The sequence below is a fragment of the Calypte anna genome, chromosome 8, assembly GCF_003957555.1.
Source record: "Calypte anna isolate BGI_N300 chromosome 8, bCalAnn1_v1.p, whole genome shotgun sequence".
NCBI classification, from domain to species: Eukaryota; Metazoa; Chordata; class Aves; order Apodiformes; family Trochilidae; genus Calypte; species Calypte anna.
This window is the reverse complement of record NC_044254.1, coordinates 30,505,548-30,525,651: the sequence shown is the minus strand read 5'-3', so window position 1 is coordinate 30,525,651 and position 20,104 is coordinate 30,505,548. Positions and strand designations below refer to the sequence as shown.

The window sequence follows — 20,104 nt, the reverse complement described above, 5'->3', positions numbered from 1 at the left end:
CAAACCATTTCCATTTCCCCAAGGAAGTTTTATTATTTTTCATTTCAATCCTCAAAGCCAAAGAGTCCCCGTCTCAGCTGTATGTGAACTGATTTTTTTTTTTTTTTTTATTTCTTTTCAAATTTAGGAATTCATCTGCTTCTAAACAAACCTGTACTATTCATCCAGACTGACCACCTGAGTTCAGCCTTACAGCTCCTGGCTCAGCCCTGTGCTAGGGCATTACATTCCAGCCCTCCTCCAGCTGAGGGGACTGATTTCCATCCTGACTCCACTTAGAGCAGATACACAGAGTCTCTTGTGAGCCAGGAGTAATTGCCAGTCAGAATTTCTATTAATTTCTGTACACAAGCAGGGAAGTGCCAACTTCCCACCTGGGGATGCTCCCCTGGCATTGCCAAGGGTGGATTTTCCCTCCATGCAGGGGGTCTGCACACCCCAGACACCCTGCAGCAGCAGAATCTGCATTTTTACATTAAAGAGGTGCATCTGGGTGAGGAAGGTCCCTTCCTGCCCACCCTGATGGACCTGGCATGGGAACAGCTTCAGCCAGGGCAAACCATGGTGTTTCCCTCTGCAGACAGGGGGGTGCTGACTGCTTTGCCACTCAAGGTTTCCCTTCTTCCTCTGTAGTTCTGGGAGGTCTTGTGGAAATCATTGTTTACATGCTGCATCTTTTTAATTTCTTCCTCATGCCCTTTAATTTGCTTTACTATTTGAGGGCATTTTTTTTTTCATGTAATGTGGTAGTAGCATGAGAAAAGGTAAACAGAAGCCCTGCTTGCCTTCCTCTGTGTCACGTAGGAGTTCATGGATTTCCTCCTGTCCTTAGCTAGGTGTTGCAGCCCTAATTAACCAGGACTCTGAGTTCTCAGCTCTGGAAGTCCATGTTAACTGGAATAAGTGCCCTGCTGCAGTGGCTGTGGTCCTTGTGGTACTTTTGCATAGCAGGACAGATTTGATTTATCCATTGTTATTGGAGTCCTACACAATCAGTGTAATTTATAGGGACAAGCCCCTAGAATCCTTTCACATTTTTCATTTTTATTGATTTCTGTAAGCAGAGACACTCAGGATGGTAATTGTGTGCTCTGACACAGTGGAGGTGTCACTGTAACATGGGAAGCAGCAGCTGAATCCATTGCTGTGGCTCCATGGCTGAAATGGTGGTAAAATTGTCACTTGGACCTTTCTTAGTCAAATCAAATCCCTTACCAGGGAGCTGGAGCTCTTTTGGCACTCAATGGTCTGGAGGTGATGCTTGGGCAATGCTGCAGGACTTTGCTTTAAAACATTGTAAATTGAATTAAAATGACAGTGCTGTTTCAGGGAGTGCTCCTGTCATCATCTCACGGCTACGCTGGGCTGAGCATGTTGATACAGCAGAAAAACTCCCTGTGTTTTTCTCCAGAAGGGATCTCCTGGTTTACAGGTAGTACAGCAAAGGGCAGGAAGCTCAGGGCAGGAATACTGGAGACGTGCAGAGCAGCTCTGCAGCTGCCTCAGAAATGAACTCTCCCTCTGTTTCGGCTGAACAAACAGCAGTGTGTTGGCCAGAGCCCTCTGGGTCATTTGGAGCTGGAGCAGCTCTAGCTGTCGGGTCAAACCACTTCTTTGCTGCTGATACTGTTTAGAGAAGCCTCATCAAAATAATACTCACGTTGCAAAGTTAGGAAACTGGGGCCATTTTTTATCTTTTTTTGTGTGTAAATGTCAAAATACCCCTGAAGCCCACGGCAGGGTCCTGCTGGACACTGACACTGTGTCAGGACCTGCTGCCTGCACTGTCTCTGCTCAGGTACCCAGAACTGTTGGGCAGGTAGCAGTTTGGGTCTAATTTGGTGTTAGCTGTCTGTAAAATGTGAATATTAATAATCCCATTAATCCCCATTAGTGCTGATGCTCCCCGTGTCACTGGAGCGTCATGAAGATGAAATCGTAGTGCTCACAACACACTGCTGGGCCACGGGGCAGCTCTGCAGATGAGATTAATAACCTGGAAAGCAATTCCAAGTTTAAATGTTAGATAATCATTACTAATTTCTAGGCGACGTAGTGAGAAGAAAAATAAATACTGAATAAATACCCAGCAGCAGACTTAATTCAGGGAGCAAGCCCTGACTCACTTGAACTGAGTCAATTCACTGGAAACTTGCTCAGTACAGATCTGGTGTCACCAGAGAGCCATTTTCCTGGGTAAAAGTGGTCTGTGCTCAGTGTGCAGGAGCAGGTGGGTGAGTCAGGATGGTGATTGAGATCAAACCTGTCCCAGGGCTGCAGGAGATGTGTGTGAGCTGAGCACCATGCTAGGGTGAGGCCAGGAGCAGCTGGGGGGGTCCTGTCCTCTGCTGACCCCCCTGAAGTGAAGAGACCTCTGAACCCTGGCAAGGGCAGTGGTGGAGTCACCAGCCCTGGAGGGGTTCACAAACTTGTGGATGTGGGACTTCAGGACATGGTTTAGTGGGCACGGTGGTGTGGGGTTGATGGTTGAACCTGATGATCTTAGAGGCCTTGCCCAACCTCAGCCACTCTCTGATTCTGTTCTGTGAAATTGCTTAGGAAAACTGGGGGGACATAAAACTTGGTATGTATTTTTTTAAAAAGCAATAAACAGAAGAGCCTGCAAAATACAAGGGAGTGAAATTAACTTTTGCCCTGGAAAAAAAAAGTCTGGAATTAACATGCTGAAAAAAGGAGCCTCTCATAAACAATCAAATGGCAATAGATGACAAACGAGCAATGTTAATTTTTCAAGCAGGATTATGAAAGACCAGCCTGATTTCCCCCTCTAGGAAAGGTCAGGCAGCAGATGGGAACCACAGCTTGGTGTCAGAGTGATGGTCACACAGCCAGTCCTGGCTTTCCCTTCCAAAAACTGAAGGCAGGCAGCACGGAGCAGAGGTGGTTAAACCCAGTCCTGGAGGGATGGGTGTCAGTGGTGAGAGGGGGAGCAGATCCTGGGGCAGATGTGTTTGTAGGGTTTGGGATGTGCATTGTTGTCCTCTTCCTGTCACTGCCTGGGTAATCAGAGGTCACCAAGAATGTTCTACAGACCTTGAAACCTTCTGGTTTATGCAGGTTTATTCAGACTGTGTTTTAAATGATAATTGTTGATCCCATCCCACCCAGTTGTTCCTTTCTTGTCCTTTCTTAGTGAGCATTCCCCTGACAAACTGCCACCCAAAGTTAATAGTGGGGAGTCTTTAAATTAGATAGAGTGCTGGATTATTTTTACCTTTGATAATTTTCATGGGTTTAACCATTCTTTTTTTGGGTACCCATTTTCTGTAAGAACACAGCATGAAAATGGCAGTGCATGCCAGCTGTGGATATACTAGATGTTTGAATTGACTGAACTGGAAAGGATTTTCAAGAATAACCTTTGCACAGAACTTTTAGTTACATTTTTAATGGATTGGAATAACTTCATTAATCAAACTAGATTGCTGCTGCTGCATTGATTGTCTGAGATGATGCTTCCCAGAACCCCTCCCAAGCCCACATTATTCACATTATTCCTCTCCCAGAAGCAGAGACACCAGCCCCTGGACCTTGGCACGTGTGGGAGGGGCTGAAGCAGGGAATAATCCTTCTCAGAATCAAAATGAGAAGTAAATCTGCCATCATTTGCCTAGGAAATAATTAAATTAATCACCTAGCCAGTGGTCTGTCAGCCACAGGGAAAGAATCCCTGATTTTTCAGAGCACTTTCGGATCTGTGTGTGCTAAATTAGCTTAAACAATGCAACTAAAATAGAAAACTGTCTGTGGCTCAGGCCTTTCCTTTAGACAGCAATCAGTCACCAGCTGGGAAAATTTTCCTGTTAGCCAGTAGGCTACTGCTTTTTTTTTTTTTTCTTCCCCTTTTTTCTGCTTTTTTTTTTTTTTTTTATCATGTTTTATTTTACATTTTCATGATTGAATCCTTAGCTGTGGTTTGATTGAGGAGTGATGCTCGCTGAAAGTAGCCTGTGATACCTCTGGGGGATGGGAGCCCTGCTCTGGAACTTCTGGGTGCCCCGAGGACATTCCAGCAGCAGAGCTGACCTTTGCTTTAGGAAAGCTCATCCCCATGTCCACAGTAATCCTTTCCAAAGTGTCCTTTTCCTGTGCATTCCCTTTCCACACAGCCTTTATTTGGGAGGAGGGATTCCCTCTGAAGCTGGGCAGCCTCCTGCCCACCCCCCTGGGGCACATGTTGCTCTGGGGGCTGGGTGCCTGCAAAGCCCTGTTCTTCTCCTTGCCTTTTATTTCACTTTTTCACAAAGCCTTAACACCACCACCTCATCCTTGCCCCACAGTGCTCTCAGTAGCAGGGATCAGGAAAGGGTGGGGGTTTTTTTTCCTAAATCAAGTGATTTCCTTTTCACCACAACCAATTTCAGTTGTGTGTAGAAAAGTTAAAGAGAATAATTACACAGTCAGCAAAAAAGGACTTAATTAACTCCTGGTGTGCAAAGCACAGCTGGAATGGTGAGCATGTAAGCAGCCTTTGGAAGGGGCTGCAGGAGGAGCTGGGGCTTGTCCTGGGGGGTTAGGGTGGCATCACCCCTCCGAGTGTTCCCTTGGTGGAACCCAGAGACCTCTCCAAGGGGGAAATGGTGCTGGGGCTCCTGCTGCTGCCAGTGTGCCTGGGAATGCCTTGCCTAAAGGGAAGGAGATGAAGCTTTGAGAGAAAAATGACAGGTTGCTAGATCTTTTGGTTCAGTAAAGGTCTTTCTGATTTGAAGTGAGATTTTTACAAATCAATTAATAGAGATGGCGAATTTATTTTCTACATTTCTTCTGCTTTACAAAGCACCAAGCTGCTGATAACAAACCCATCTTGAGGCACAGAATATGGCTTTTCTCTTTCTGTACTTTCTCAGTGATAAATTGGGTACAGTAATGAAAAAATGTAGGAGAGTGATGAAAGGGCTGCAGAGAGAACAAGTGCTTGTCCTTTCCCTTCTCTCTGCATTTACTGAGTGAACAATGTGAGTCACAGAAAACAGGGAAAATCTATGGCATCAGAAATTGAAGAATGATTATCTGCAGAGAGTCTGCTGCTTCGTTGCTGGAGAAATGGTTGCATGACAAAATAACTGTGGGGAAGAGAAGGAGACCCTTCGATTTGCTTGGGAGAGAGCAACCTGCCTTGGGTGTCTTTCAAAGGACCTTCAGCATCATCACAAGTTTTGCCCATCAGGGAGTGTCCTGCCCACCTGGCAGAGCAGGACCTGGGTGGGGGTGAAGCTCTGGGGCTTCTGCTAAAACTCTGGGGCTCGGGCCAGGATGCTGCTTCCAGAAGCATCTGGGTTGGAGACACCTCTCAGTCCTCCTTGGAGAAGGGGTGGTTTGCTTCCAGCTTGGGGCCAGGCTCTCTCAGACAGATCACACACTGTCTGACTGACCTGTTTTACTTCCCAGCTCTGAAGAAGCTGGGTGGGACACCAGCACTGGGGGCAGCAGCATGAGAGTGTAAAATGGTCCCTGAGAAGCACTGTTAGGGTGTATTAAATGAAAAGCCCACCTGATATTTTAGCCTCATTTCTGTTACATTTTCTAAATGTCACTAAACTATGAAAAATCCTCAATTTATTTAGTCTCTAGCTAAATTCTGGGGATAAGTGAAAAATCCATCAGTGATAGAGCTGATAGCTCCTTGCTGGCAGGAGCACAGTGAATACAGAGCTGGAACACTTGCTTACATGGGGTTTATTTGGTTTTTTCCTTCCATTGGTATGTTCCTGTGGCAATGAGGGTCTTTTTTCTATCATCTAAGACTGATTTTCAAGCTGGTCTAGCAGAAATTGATCTCTGATAACAGATAATAATGACAATAACTTTCTGGTTAAAACATAAAGGCTGTTACATTGGCTTATACCAATCAGGGCTGTGCTGTTAACAAGAGGTGAGAGGGAAAGAGATTAATCAAAACCTCCCAAAAGCAGTACTCATATGAGGCTTTCCTCACACTTCAGTGTTGGCATGAATGGGAAATAAATGATGACTCAAGATCCAGCCATTTTTCTTCACAGCCCACCCGTAATTTCTGTCCCAGCAGCAGTGCCAAGGTGTCCCTTGAGAACCAGGCAGAGTGTGCTTAATGAGCAGGAGGTGGGGACCTCTGGGCACTGCTCTTCAATCACTCTGCTGATAAGGAACTAATCATGTAAATGCAGAAAAAGGAAAAAGAAAAACCAAACCTATTCTTAGTTTTCCCAGCTGGGGACTGATTGCCACCTGAATGAGGGTTTGTGCCACCCCAGCCCAGGCTGCTCTCTGCTTCTGGAGAGTCCTGACTGATTCCAAACCTCTGCTAGCCTTACTCCAGAACTCAGGGATGTTTGGGGGGTATTTCATAACTGACTGAATATTGAGCTGATGATTTTGTTTTACTTTGTTAAGCGTGACAAAAAACGTGGATTATCTTTGGGCAATATTTGATTTTAATGAGGAGACTTCAGCTGGACAAACAATGCTGCTTCCTGGGCAGTCATCCAGGTGGTTACCTGCATTTCTGAGGTGGGTGGAGGGAGCCAGGTTGGAGCTTGGGCTTTGTGTGTGCTTTCTGCTGTCTTGTGAGACCATCCCACCCCCTGGGCTCCCACCTTGCTCCAGGGATCTGTGAGCTGCTCCTGGAGCTGCACTGAAAACACCCCTGGGAAATGCTCCAGGATCTTCCCAAAGGAAAACCTTCCTTGCCCTTGCCTCAAGCTAGGTGCTTGGGATGAGTCTGCACCACAGAGGGTTTCTGAGAAGAAACCCAGAGCCTTTCAGATGCAGCAGTTTAAATTTTGCTTTAAGCTCAGCAGATTTAAGTCTTTGCAGTTGATTTGCTCTTGCTCATCTGCTGTTGCTTGATGCAAGTGTCATCTGGACCCTGGTAAAACTCTTCCCAGGAGGGGCCCACTCCTGGTCCCAGCCCTCCAGATGGGTCTCACCAGGGCTGAGCAGAGGAGGAGGCAGTAATTTTTCTCGTGTAGCAAATAATGAATTCTTAAAATAAAAAAACATGTAAAAGTAGAGCAAGGGCTTTTTTTCAAGTGGTGACAAATTATTTTACAGCTCTAAAAAGCACAATTATATATTTTTTTTAAGTTCAATACTAGGGTGCAATGTGTTCAACTACATGAATTATGTTGTTGGAAAAAAAATCTCTTCTGTGATGTTTGCCATTGTTTTTTCCATTTTATAATCAGGTATTTTAGATGTGGCATTTAGAGCCGTGTAGGGGATGGAATTTGTTTACAGGCCTGAGGATGAGAACACTGCACAGGTTTGCCAGAGGTGGAGGATTTCTGGAGGCATGAGTCATTTTGAAATCTTGAAAAAATTCAGGGCACTTTAAAACAGAGAGATGGTTTCTTGCTTCCTGGGGCATCTGAGGCATCCAATGGTGATGACTCTGGAATTCTGCATGGTGAGGGGGTGACTTTGGTCACTAACCACTTGACTGTCAGTGACCTGGGCACAGCTCCCTTGCCAGGGGGGTTTCCTGGGGGCATTCAAAAACCAGGCAGCTGTGGCACTTTGGGGGATAATTCAGTGGTTAAGGTGCTGTAGGACTGATGGTTGGACTTGGATGGATCTTGAAGGTCCTTTCCCACCATGATGATTCTGTAATTCTTTGCCACCCTCTTGCTTGTAGTTTGGGGTCCCCAGCATCTGCCATCTCTGGTGTTCAGTCTGAAGCCCCTGGGTGTGTGATGTCCCCTCCCAAACCCCATGGGTCTGTGGCTGGGCTGGGGGTGGGGGACAAGCACCAACACTTGCAGGTACCTGCAGCCACCTCCAGCTGGGTCCCCGCCACGGAGGAGCTGCTGGGGGTCAGCAGCCATCCCAGCTCTGGGAGAGAAACTCCATCTGTTTGTGCTCATTAATGAGCCTGGCAGCAGCCTTGGCAGCTTCCAGGTGCCACTTCAGGATTTGGGGTTGCTTGGTGACAGGTATTGATGGTCAAACCACCTGTGAAGAACCTGCTGTCCATAAATGCCACCCCCTCTTCTCACCTTTAGTTCACACCTATGATCTATTCCTGATCACCACTCTTCAACCTGGGATTGTTTTTCTTTCACAGAAACTTTCCTTTGATTAGCTGTTCCTTTTTTTTTTTTCTTCCCCCCCAATTCACGTGTAAGGGATGTGCCTGGTGATGCCATCACAGGTTGCTCCACCCTCCTGCCTCAAATAGGAAGAACAGAAAAAAAGAAAGAATGGGAAGTTAGGTTTTTATTTCCACAAGGAGTCTTCATGCAAGGGCATATGCTAAAATTTGTGAAAACTTTTGGAAACTGGGCTCATTTGTAAAGCAGAAGCTTTCCCAGATGCCAGGGATCTGATGATTGCAAACTGAACACTTGTATGGATTCCCAATCAGTGGCAAATGGAGTTCAGCCCTGGTTTTAATAACCCTGCTAAGCACGTTCTAATTTTGCCATGTATTTGTCATAAAAAACTAATTATTATGTCCAAGCCATAAAAAGAAGAACAATAATCCAGTTCTTATGTCACGTTAGTGATTTCTAGATATTATGCAAGCTAATGAAATCAATATGCAGATTGGAAAGCCAAGCAATAAATTATTCTGTCTGCAGAGAGAAATCAATGTGTTAATGTGGGTTTGCAGGAGCTGCAGCAGGCAGGAGGGGCAGAGAGGTCCCTGACCTGTTTGTCCTTAAGGCAGGATGCAGAGGAAGGTGACCCTGGGACAGGCAGCACCCCCCCTGCTCTGGGTAGCCCAGGGTGATGGACCAGTGGCCCTGGGCCAGCTCAGGGAATGGCTCTTGCAGCAGCCAGGGCTGTCCCTGTCCCCTGTTCCCATCCCTGTGGGCCACCCAAGGGGAACCAAGCCAGGACCTGCTGGCCCTGCTTTGGGGGATGGATTGCTAGAGAGCATCAGCCCTGGTGAGGGCTTGTCTTGGGTTAACAGCCCGAACAGCTGGGTAAGGCTGGTGTACAGGAAACAGCACAACTTCCCTGGGTACCTGGGGGAAAATCTACATTGAAAGACAGGCTCTCAGATGTGGTGTCACAACGTTAGTGCCATCACAGGGGTGATGTCCCCAGCACCTCCTGCTGAGGGCCTGGGTCCTGCTGGAGAGTGAGTGAAGGGGCAGCAGGGACCAGGAGTCATTCAACCTCTTGTGGGCTGGTGGGATCAGAGGGTCCAAAGTGCCAGAGAGGACGCCCCAGCCAGGGAATGAAATGGCTGGGAGCCCCAGAAGATCCTGGTCTCCTCCTCTTCTGGGTGGTTCTTCTGGATTTCTGCTGGGGGTGCAGCCCAGGTGGTGTTTTCCTGACTTCTCATGGTAACAAATGACCCTGCAAAGCCACTTGGATCAGCACCCAGCCGTCCCCAGAGCTTCCCCAGCTGCTCTGCACATCCTGACCCATCCTTCTCCCTCTGAGACACAGCAAGGGCTGGGGCACCAGGCTGGGAGCAAAGGCAGCCCTCACTTTGGGTGGCAGACCCCACTGTGGGCAGGTTTTTGCAGGTCAGGGCAGGGTCTGTGAAGGTCACTGGGAGGTCCTTCAGGGCAGCAAGTGCCCAGTGTCTCCATTTCATTTGTCCTGGAGGCCTTGGGGTTGTTGTCACCCAGGAGCTGGTGGAATGGTTCCACGGATGATGGCACTTGGGTGGCAGCAGGGTGGATGGTGGTGCTGGTGTCAGAAGATGCTGCTGGTTATTGCTGAGGTTCTGGTTCTGTTGCACTGTTGGTTGCTGGCACTGAGGCTTCTCTGCCCATCCTGCCTCTGCCATTTTGCTTTAATTGCTTTCAGAAACAGAAACAGATTTCTTTCTGTGCTCTAAGCAGCCCGAGGGAAATGGAACACGTGGCTGTGTCCCTGGTGTCACACTCTGCTGGTGGCACTTGCAGTCAAGGGGCTGTGTTTATTCAGTGCATGTGAGCTCTGGTAAATATTGCAGCAAAACTCCACGCAAGCCAGAGAGGTAAACAGCTTCTTAAAGTGTGTTCCCTGGGGTTGTTTTTTCTCTCCTATAATGCTGACAAATTGCTTATTAAAGCAGAGGGCCATAAGTATTCTCAGCAAAGGGCTGGGGAAAGGGAATAATGGAGAATGCTGGAATTGTGCTGTAATTGGTCATGGGCAGGAACCTGGCACAGAATGAATCCTGCAGGAGGGGAGGGCATGGGAAGGGGTTGTGCCCACCAGGATCCTGGGGGGACACCGGGGATGCTGCCTTGCCTGGCAGGGTGAATTCTCCTTTGCTTCTCCCCGTTTCTCTTTTTACTCCTTATTTTTCTCTCAGTTAATCAAAATTTAGGCAAGCAATGTATGGAACAGGCTGCCTTCCCAACACCTAACACAGCTTCACTGCAATGCAAAGCTTTTTCTCCAGGATGTTTAGTAACATTTCTTATGTATTCCTTTAATCCAGGCACCAAATAAATATTTATTCACTGCTACATTTAATTCTTTTCCTGACCTTCATGGCTGCTGTGTGGGCTGGGTGAGAGGCTGTAGCTGTCAAAGTGGAGAGGAGCTCTGCCACGGATTTAATCTGCACGGGAAGCTCAGCCCTGCAGATATTAAGGGCTAAATCCGCTCACAGATCAGAGTCTTTAGAGACAGTGCTAAGAACTACGTATGCAAAAGGAACATTTTTAATTCTTATTAAATATTAACTCTCCATTGTGATTATGTATCTGTATTCTATTCATAATTAATCAGCTCCACAGATTTTAATGATCTGAATGCAGTGATCCCTATTGGTCAGCAAGCAGCATCCCAATATGTCAGAAATGGTTTTGTCTCAAACTGTGAGGTTCCAGAAACACTCTGGAAGCCAAGCTCCTGTCATGGGATAGATCATCTTCCTAGGAAATCATTTCTAAACATAGAATCTACAAGTTTTCCTGAGTAGTAGATCATCCCATTATTTGTGTAGTTTCAGAGGATTGTGTTGTGCAGCAGGACTGGGCTTTGGTGTCTTCACGTGTCTCTTATCTTAGGCAATGTATGGCTTGTGCTCATTTATTTTCTAATTCTAGTTTGGAAATGCATAAATGGTGCAGCCTGCTCCTTGTCATCGTAATCAGACTTACAGACATCTCTGCTAGAGTTTATTTAATTTCCCTGCTATAAAACCTAGATTAAAGAAGAGCCCAATCAATTAGAAAATGAACAAAGCCTAACTGAAGAGGAACATTTACTTAAGAGTAAAATCACTTAATCTGTAAGTCTGGAAAATTCCCCACCTTCTCCCACTCACAGCTCCAATCTTGTGTCTTACAGACCCAGGCAGGAAAGCTGGGGAGGAGAGGGGCTGGGGATCCCCCCATGGTGGGGCTGGGGGAGCTTCTGCCACCCTGATGAGATGCAGGGGGCCTGATGTCTATGTTCCCAGTCTGGTCTCTTATCAATGCCATTCCAAAATGCTGAATTAGGGTTTGTACGAGGGGATTACATGAGGCTGTTGGGGGCTGGGGTGGTAGGGATGGGGCAGTGAGTGTGCTCTGCCTCCAGCCAGCTGCAGGAGGAGGATTGATGGTGTTGATTTGCCCTCTGGGGGACAACGTCTGGCTCTGGGATTTATGGGAAGGAGTAGGAATTGTTATGGGAAGGAGTCAGCATGCCCCAAGCTGCTGTGTCCCCTCTGCTGTAGGAACAGGCTGCTGGGGCTCCAGGCAGCATCTTCTGGGGTGTGGTTTGCAAACCCCTGGGCACCTTGGTGTTTGCAGAAGTGGTTGCACAGATGGATTGGGCTGCACATCATTTCCAGTTCAAAAGAAAGGGTCAGTTCAGCTGCTGAGAGCAGCATCTTCTCTCCTCCCCCTGCTGCGTTTATTGCTTAATTATGAAATTGTAATTAGGAAAAAAAAATTAGGTTATCATTGCAAAACAGGGTGGGGAGTGCAGCCCAGCACTGGGATGAAGAACTTAGGGGCTTTGGGGCATTCTGGAGAAGCTCTCCCTCACCAAAAAAAGTCATGCCTGGCAGCCACAGCTGGTGGGCATCCTAAAAGAAAAGGGGGAGAGGGAAAGAGGTGGGGGTGCTGGGGGGCTCCAGGGATGATCTGAGGGGTGATCTGCTGCTCTTTGTGAGGAGAGGGCACTGAGAAGGAGGGGGGTGGGTTGTAGTGCAGGCCTGAGAGAAACCCAAAGCACCAGAAGCAAATGTGCTGCAGTCTTCTCCACGAGGCAGGAGGACTCTCCAAGGCCACACAGAGTGGATGTAGGAGGTGTCACTGTTTTTTAAAAGTGCAAGAAAAATTTAATTTCATCATCTTTTCAAACTGTCAGAAGGGTGCTCAGCCTCCTCTTAAAGAAGAGCATCCATCAGGGGCAGTTTCCTGGGAACTCAATAACATCTTGCTGTGCACTAAATGGAGGCACTCCTGCTGCCTGCCTGTTTGTAGCACTGGAAATCCATGGCTGGGGTTCTGCACACCCCATGGAAATCATTGTGTTTGCCCCAGGGCAGGTTTTGCCATGGTCCTGGTTCCATAGCTGCCTGTGTTTGCTCACTCCTGGGGGTGGGCATCCCAGCTCTCCTTCCCCAGCCTTCCCCTTACAACCTTCTCCTTGTTTCATTCCAGTTTCCCCCAAGATATTCCGCATTTCCAGCGACATTGTGGTGAATGAAGGCAGCAATGTGACCCTGGTGTGCCTGGCCACGGGGAAGCCTGAGCCCTCCATCTCCTGGAGACACATCTCCCCCTCTGGTGAGTGCACCCACACCCCTGCAGCTCCCCCAGCTCTTTCCATCACTTGGTGTTAACAACTCTGTGCCCCACCAGGCTTTTAGGAAATCAAATCCTTCCTCAGCTTTCAGCTGAGCTGGGTGAAAGCTCCAGTGCTGCTCTGGCACGAGGGTGTAGAAGTACAGGCACCCCAACAAATGAGGGTATTCTAAAGCCAGCTGTAACAGGCTCCAGGTGTTTATCAAACAGTTCCATTTAAAACCAAACCAAGGAAATAATCAAGAGCACCAGGGCTCTCTGGAAGCAGGAGTGGAGTTAAAACCACTGGTGGCTGAATTTAATGTGACTCCCAGTGAACCCTTATGCCCCAACACGGCGTGGCTTATCAAAACACCTTCACTGAGCAAATTAAATTATGGGCATGGAAAGCTGCAAACAGAATGACACCTCAAAGCACAGTTTCTCTTTAATATTGACATAATTCCTCATAACATAATAAGGGAAGACCTTTAGGTGAGTGACTTGGTGGAGAGGCACCTGCCCTTGGGCTGGTTCTTTTCGAGGGGCTGTGCTCTGGGTTTGCAGTGAAGGTCTTTCTGGTGGCTCACACAGCTCCTGTGTGGTGGTAGGGAGGAACAGTTCCCTGGACTGGCACAGCCTACAGCAGTGTCTCATAATCCTCAGTAACTGTTTGCTTCACAAAGCAAGATCTGGAAAAAAACCAAACCACTTTTGACCTTTAAGACAATGACAATGAATTCTGCTGGAAGTGCCCATCAAGGGACTACGGAAAAAAATTCCATCCTAGCAAAAAAAAAAAATGGATTTTAACTAAATGTCAAATAAAATTTTATTGGAAACCATGGCGATACTTCAGAGTAATAGCCTAAAGCATCAGATTGTCTACAGAAAGGAGCTGATACAATTTTCCTGGAGAGGAAAAAAAAGCAGAAAAGGAGAGTTAGTGCTCTCAGGCTGGAGAAGGGGCTTCAAGTGAACCCCCACTGATTTTGTATTTTTTATCTTGACCAAAGGACTGAGGGTGAGGACTGAGAGGAGAAAAGTGAGCCTCCAGCTGCAGAGGTTTAACATTCACCCCACTGAGAACTGAGCACAGATTTTGAGGGACAGACTAACCAGGGATAGAGTCAACCCAAGGGCTCAGGGTGCAATGCTGGTGTGCCCTTGCTGAGGGCTTTCTTTGAGAGGGTGGCTTGGTGGATTGTCTTGGAGCAGTAGGTCAGATGAAACACAACTGTGGGCTTAACAAATTTGGTGCTTAAAAAAAGGTAAAGTCACAGAACTGAACCACAGCCTGGCTGAGGTGGGCTGGAGATCAGCCTGACCAGCTCCTGCTGACAGCCTCTCCAGCTGGGTTTCAATATCTCCAAAGATGGAGATGGCACTGGGCAATCTGTGATTGCACTCACTAAAAAAAGCTTTTTTTTCTTGTTTTAATGGAATTTCCTGTGGCTCAATGAGATCTTGTTGCTTCTGAGGAGAGTCTGGATCCCTTTACACCCTTATCAGGTACAGGACCCCAGCCCCACTCTTGGGGTGTGCCCTGGTGTCTGCTGATCAGTAATGGACAGGACAGGGAGGACCCTGGATCCTAATAACTGTTGGCTCAAAAATCTTCTAAAATGGGGTGGAAGCAAAGACAGACTTTGCAGCACGTGCTCTGGGCACCAGCCTACCAAATAAAGGAGAAATTTTCCATTTCAGTCATGCTGCACCCTCAGGTGGGTGTTCTGCTGCACAGACAGACAGAAATGGCTCTCAAAGCCAATGAGATATCAGTCTGGCAAACAAGAAGCCTGGATTTATTAGAAAACAAAATGCAAGAGAGCTGAAAGCACCAGATTTCTCTAATGGTTTAGATTCTGTCTGCAGCAAATTACCTTTATCTAAACATAAGCTTCATCTGCACTTTGTAATTTCTACCAGTTTTCTCCTGTAATTCCCAGTGGCACTAATGAGCCTTGTGTGTGAGCCTCACATCTAGAATGCAACACTAAATTATATTAATGAATCATATTTAGGATATTCTGAAACAGTTTGTCAAAGCTGCTGCTAAAAGATAAGAAACAGGATTCTGTGAATACAAATGATTCAGTGTAGACTAGTTCCAAAAGCTTATCATGACCTGCATCATTTTCCTTGGATAAAGTCGGGTCCCATTTTTCTGAACAAGGGAGAAAAATGAACCTTTCATAGAAATAAAAATGTATTCAGAGATGATTTTTCACCTACTACCTAAACTATTGGCCTGGAATCTTTATTGTGCACATTTAACTCGCAGTCATTATGTAAATGCTTTCATTAGATAAATATTAATTGTACAAACCCCTCATGGAACTCCAGAGCCCCTGCCCACCCCCTGCAGCACTGGCAGGAACACAGGCCTGGAGTTTGTAATCTGAGATTCTCCTATTGTTGAAATGTCATCTGAATAAATTGCAGGTATTACTTATTTTGTTCTGACATTTAAGAGCAAAGTGCAGCATCAATAGTTTAAGAATGAAGCCAGAATTTTAAAAGATTTCAGGTCTGCCTGGAACAGAACCCTCCAGCCTTTAACACTGGTCTGCACGGGTGTGTGCTCCAGGGCTGGGTTTGAAAAGCTGCTGGGATCACAGCCTGTGGCTGCAGGCAAGGAAAAATGAAAAAGATTGAGATGTAGGCATCTCCTGCTTTCCTTGCATCTCTGTGTCCTGCGGCCCTCCCCTCTGCCTGGATCCTGGCTCATTCTGCACTGTTTTTTTCCAGTTCTTTTCCCTTCTTCCTTATTCTTTTCTCACACTTTTATCCCCATTGCTTCCAGCCCAGCTTTGAGTTATTTTCCTAGAGGTGACCCTGGCTGTGTGCATGAGTGTGCTGGGAGAGCAGGGCTCCAGAAATGATGAGTTTAGCTGAACAAAAATTATCCTGTGGCGAGGGAAAGGGCAAACCCCTGGCACCAGGACACTCCTGTTCTTCACTCAGCCCTGTTTCCAGAGAGTAGTCATGCTGAAGCATTAAAAAATGTAGTAGTAGTAATAATAAACATAACAACAACAACAATAATAATGATGATGATGATGATAATATCATTGGAATAAGAATATTGCAACCAAAAGCCTGTAAGAACTGTTTTAGCACATGCAAAGGAACAGATTTTTCTGTAGCCCCAAGGAAAGCTGCACCTTACACTTGAACATCTTGAGGTGGTGGCCCCAGAAAGCTGACACTGGGGCAGGGTGTGGGGAGGAGCAAAGAGGCTGTTTGAAACCTTCCAGCTAAATGCTGAGAAATGAACTACACCTGCTGTAGGCACAGCTAATGTCAAATGTTGTGTTCCACCTGCACTTTCTGCTGGAGAGCCACTGTTTGTCAGGTGTGACCCACACCTGACAGAAATAAGAAGTGTTTTGTTCAAGTGGAAGAACTCTTCACCTGGATTTCCAGGCTGGAAGTACTTAACCAACAAGAATTATTATCAGATTTCCAGGGCTTTGTGTGTGTACAGGGTGTGAGCTCATCTTTTAGAATGCTCCATCTCTTGCTTCAAAACAGTTTTAAAACTAAAAGCCTTAGGAACAGAGGATTCTGACCTTTTAATTTCATCCTCCTAAGTTCTAAATATCTGGCAGATGTCATTGCTGGTGAGGGTTTTGTCACACCACTGCTGCTCCCCTATGTTTTTGCAATCTTACATGATGTCATTTTTGGCCTGTAAGTTGCCCTCACCCACTCTCTGCTTGGCTTCTCCGGGAGCTGAGCAGGGCACCCAAAGGATCTCACCATGGACCCAGCTTCATAATCCAAAGCCCAAATAGCAGATCCTCCAACCCACCATGGAGAAAGACCTCTTGCTCTCCAGCTGCTTTGTGCTGGGTGCCTTCAAACCAGTGGCTGCTGGTTGCTGGGCTGCCTGGCGTGGATGTTCCCCTCTCCCACTCAGCTTTGCTGCCATGCTGTATGCCAGCCAGGCTGGTTCCCTCTAGGTGCTGGGAAAGCAGAATGTGAAGGAATTCAGCACTTGAACCTGATGAGCAGTGGCAGTGCTGTGGCTCCCTCCTGCCATCATCACTCAGCTCACAGGCAACAGCTCCATCCCAGGAACATCTGCTCCTTGCAGCCCAGCTGAGAGGGGCTGGAGAGCAGCCAGGACCTGCAGGGAGACACCAGGGCAGGGACCAGCAGCAGCCACGGGCTGAGAGTCAGCAGAACTGGAGAGGTTTTTATTTGTGCAGCAGAGGGGTAGGAAGGGTTCCCGCTGGCTCCTCTGCACTGCACTCAGCTCCTGGCAGCTGCTGTCCCAGGGAAGGACAGGGATGTGCTCACAGCTGTCCTGAGCCACCAGAGAAACCTGCTGGCTGCCTCTTGGCTGGGCTGTTGGCACCAGATGCTTCAGGAGCAGTGCTGTTGATGCCAGCACGTTACTCTCGTCAAAAATAACAATTCAGGGCTCAGATGCCTCTGTGTGTTAGAGTGCTTCCCCATCCTGCTCCTGGAGTGAGTTCACAGAGAGCACCCCTTCCTTTCCTGCCTTGGTGTCAGCTCCTGACTGCTGGCTGAGCTCAGGCACCACTGCACACAAGCCCAGTGCTTGGTGGGTGCCAGCTGGGACCTCCAGGAGTGGGGGAATCTCCCAGCCTGGTGGGAACCCCAGCAGCAGGGCCCTGGGCTCTTGCAGAGAGTGGTGATATCCCTGGGGCACCCTCCTCATGGGGACAGCAGCTCTGCTGGGGTGGCTGGACATCCAAAACACACCAACTCCCACTGCTGGCTCCTGCCCCAGCAGGAGATGGGTTGGTCTGTGCTAAAGCCATCTGGGGACTTGAAGTTTGGAGGTTAATATTTCATATGAATGTATTAGGATCCAGTTAAGTGACATTCAGGGTCCAGTGACATCCCACTGTCCGGTCAGGAAGTTCTGAGGAAGGCATCTCAGAAAGATGTCATTTTTATTGGGGCTGTTCCAGAAGATTGAGCATCGCTTCAGGAACGACTGGAGGTGTTCCTAGAAATCTTCATGTCTTCTTAAAGTCTTTGAACAGGCTAGGAAAAAACTCTTGTTAAAATACCATTGTCAGGAGGACAATACTCAAACTAAGATGGTCCCATAATTGGGTCTTTTGAAGGAACTGACAAATGGGAGCAAAATTATAATCTCAGCAAAATACGGAGGTTCCAGCTAAAACCATGTGAAAGTATTGCAGGGAAATAAGGATAGATTTTTTGACTGTTTTATAACAAATGGAGAGTAGTTCTCACTTTTCAATAAAAGTAGATGAACTCATTAATAACTCATAAAATGCTATGAAAATTAGAGTTTTAATACTTGCTTAGTTTATTCCCTCAGATATTAGATCATTTTTATTTGAGAAATATTGCACTTCTGAGTGAGCAATTTATGAATCATAGAAAATATTTCAGTGAAACAGAATCTTTAATGTTCAAAACCAACCCAAACCACTGTGGTTTCCTCCTCTTTCCCCTTCCATTACTGTCAGGTCCCTCACAGCTATTTTGGGAGGTTCTGATCTTTTGAACAGAGCATGAAAACTTCGGGGCTTGCACCAATTTTTTAAAGAAAAATAACAGATAATCTCTAAAATGCAACAAGATGCTCCCTTTTTCTGTTTTCACTCTCGGGACATCCCTTCCAGGCAGGCAGCAGGAGAGGGATGGAGAAGCTGTGACCACATCCCTGGGGCAACCCTTGGGGTTCCTGCCCCCAAAGCCTCTTCCAGGAACCACCCCAGGCCTCCTGAAAACACTTATCCCCATCCAAATCCCTACATTTAAGTGCCATGAATTATAAATAAGATGAGAGGAGGTTTAAATCCTGCAGCTTTCTTCTTAAAAGATCATTGTCCTGCTTGTCCCCAGCTGGTTTGGACAGAGCAGGGCTGGGAGGCTGCCTGCAGAGGGAAGGTGTTGCTGCCTCTGCCTTCTGCAGGCAGCAGAGCACAGGTACCCTGCCATCAAGTCTGTGAATTCAGAACTGCTCCACACCATCAGCACACCAGGGATCTCCAGCACGTTTTCAGCCTGGTATCTGCTCTGCCCAGAGGCAGAAACTGATGTGATTTTAGGGAATGAGGCAAGCTGGGACACCTGCTCTTGTAGGACCAACCTACAGCCTCTTGGTCAGTGGCTGAGACCCACGTTGCCCACACCAGGCAACCCATATGTCTGTACCCATAAATTCCACACATAAGTGTGACCCTGTTTGTCTCCACCTCTGAAACACTCAACTTTTTTCCCCATTTTTGATGGAAGATCTTTGCTGACCCCACCTCTGGTTGATAATCTAATGAGATTTCTTTTTCTCAGACACCAAGTCTGGTAAGTTTGTTGTCTCTCAGGCAAGCAGAGCCATCCTGCCATGTTCTGACATCTTGGTAGGTCCAGAAAATGCACCTGGTCTGCAGAAGGGCAGAGGGAGGTGTGGTACCCCGGGCTGTAGGACATCACCCAAAAAAACAGTGAGAAATCTGCATTGCTCCTGACACTTATCCTCAGTCACCAGTGTCTTCAGACACAATTTATTCTCCCTGCTGCTTAGGAACTGCCTCTTTCTGAGCTGGATGTGCATGCAACAGAACCTAAATACACTCACATTTACTTATGGGTATATATTCTACATGACACGATTTATGTTCTCCCACACAGCCATGGGAAATCTCTACAACTCAAAACAAGCTGAAGAAGATGAAACACTGTGCAGGCAAATAGGGAAGATGAAATGTGGTATCTTGTGTTTTCCCTAAGAAAAATATTTATCTGTAATATTTACTGAAAGCTTTCTTACGTGAGCCAGGTGCAAAATTTCTGGGGATGGGAAGGTTTAAAAAGGGCTCAGTTTTAATATTTTAAATTGTTCATGAGCTGCATAACACACATGGGGTTTACAGCACTATACAAATGCACATGGATCTTGCAGCATAAGTTATGTTAAAATTTCTGCCTGGAAAGGGTTGTCAGGGCCTGGCCCAGGCTGCCCAGGGCAGGGCTGGAGTCCCCATCATCCCTGGAGGGGTTTCAGAGCCCTGGGGATGTGGGGATGAGGGACATGGGGCAGGGGCAGCTTTGGCACTGCTGGGGGAAGGGTTGGACTCAGTGATCCCAAAGCTCTTTCCCAACCCAAATGGTTCCATGGTTTTGTGACTTTATCTTACTTCAGCCCAGTGTGACTAAGAGCTGTGTTGCTGCCTTTACAGAACCAGTCATGGAACACAAACTGTTCATTTAGAGGAGCAAATCTGTCACAGGAACGTTGTGCAGAGCTTCCTTAAAGGAGTCAGAATGTGTGGCTGGGGGGATTGCTGCACAGCTGGGTTCTGGTTCCTTTGCCCTGGCCCAATCACTGGGTTCTGTTTCCTTTATCCTGGCCCAATCCCTGGGTTCTGGTTCCTTTTCCCTGGCCCAATCCCTGGCTCTGCTCCTGCCTGCTGTGTGCT

General features: G+C 47.2%; 1 protein-coding gene across 1 annotated transcript in view; it reads left to right on the top strand.

The window, feature by feature from the left end:
• Nucleotides 1–20,104, top strand: part of NEGR1 (neuronal growth regulator 1) — a 169,595-nt gene that overhangs the window by 89,917 nt on the left and 59,574 nt on the right. The window contains exon 3 of the mRNA XM_030455185.1: nt 12,549–12,674. Within this exon, the coding sequence (XP_030311045.1) occupies nt 12,549–12,674 (126 nt within the window). The remainder of the gene's footprint in view (nt 1–12,548; nt 12,675–20,104) is intronic.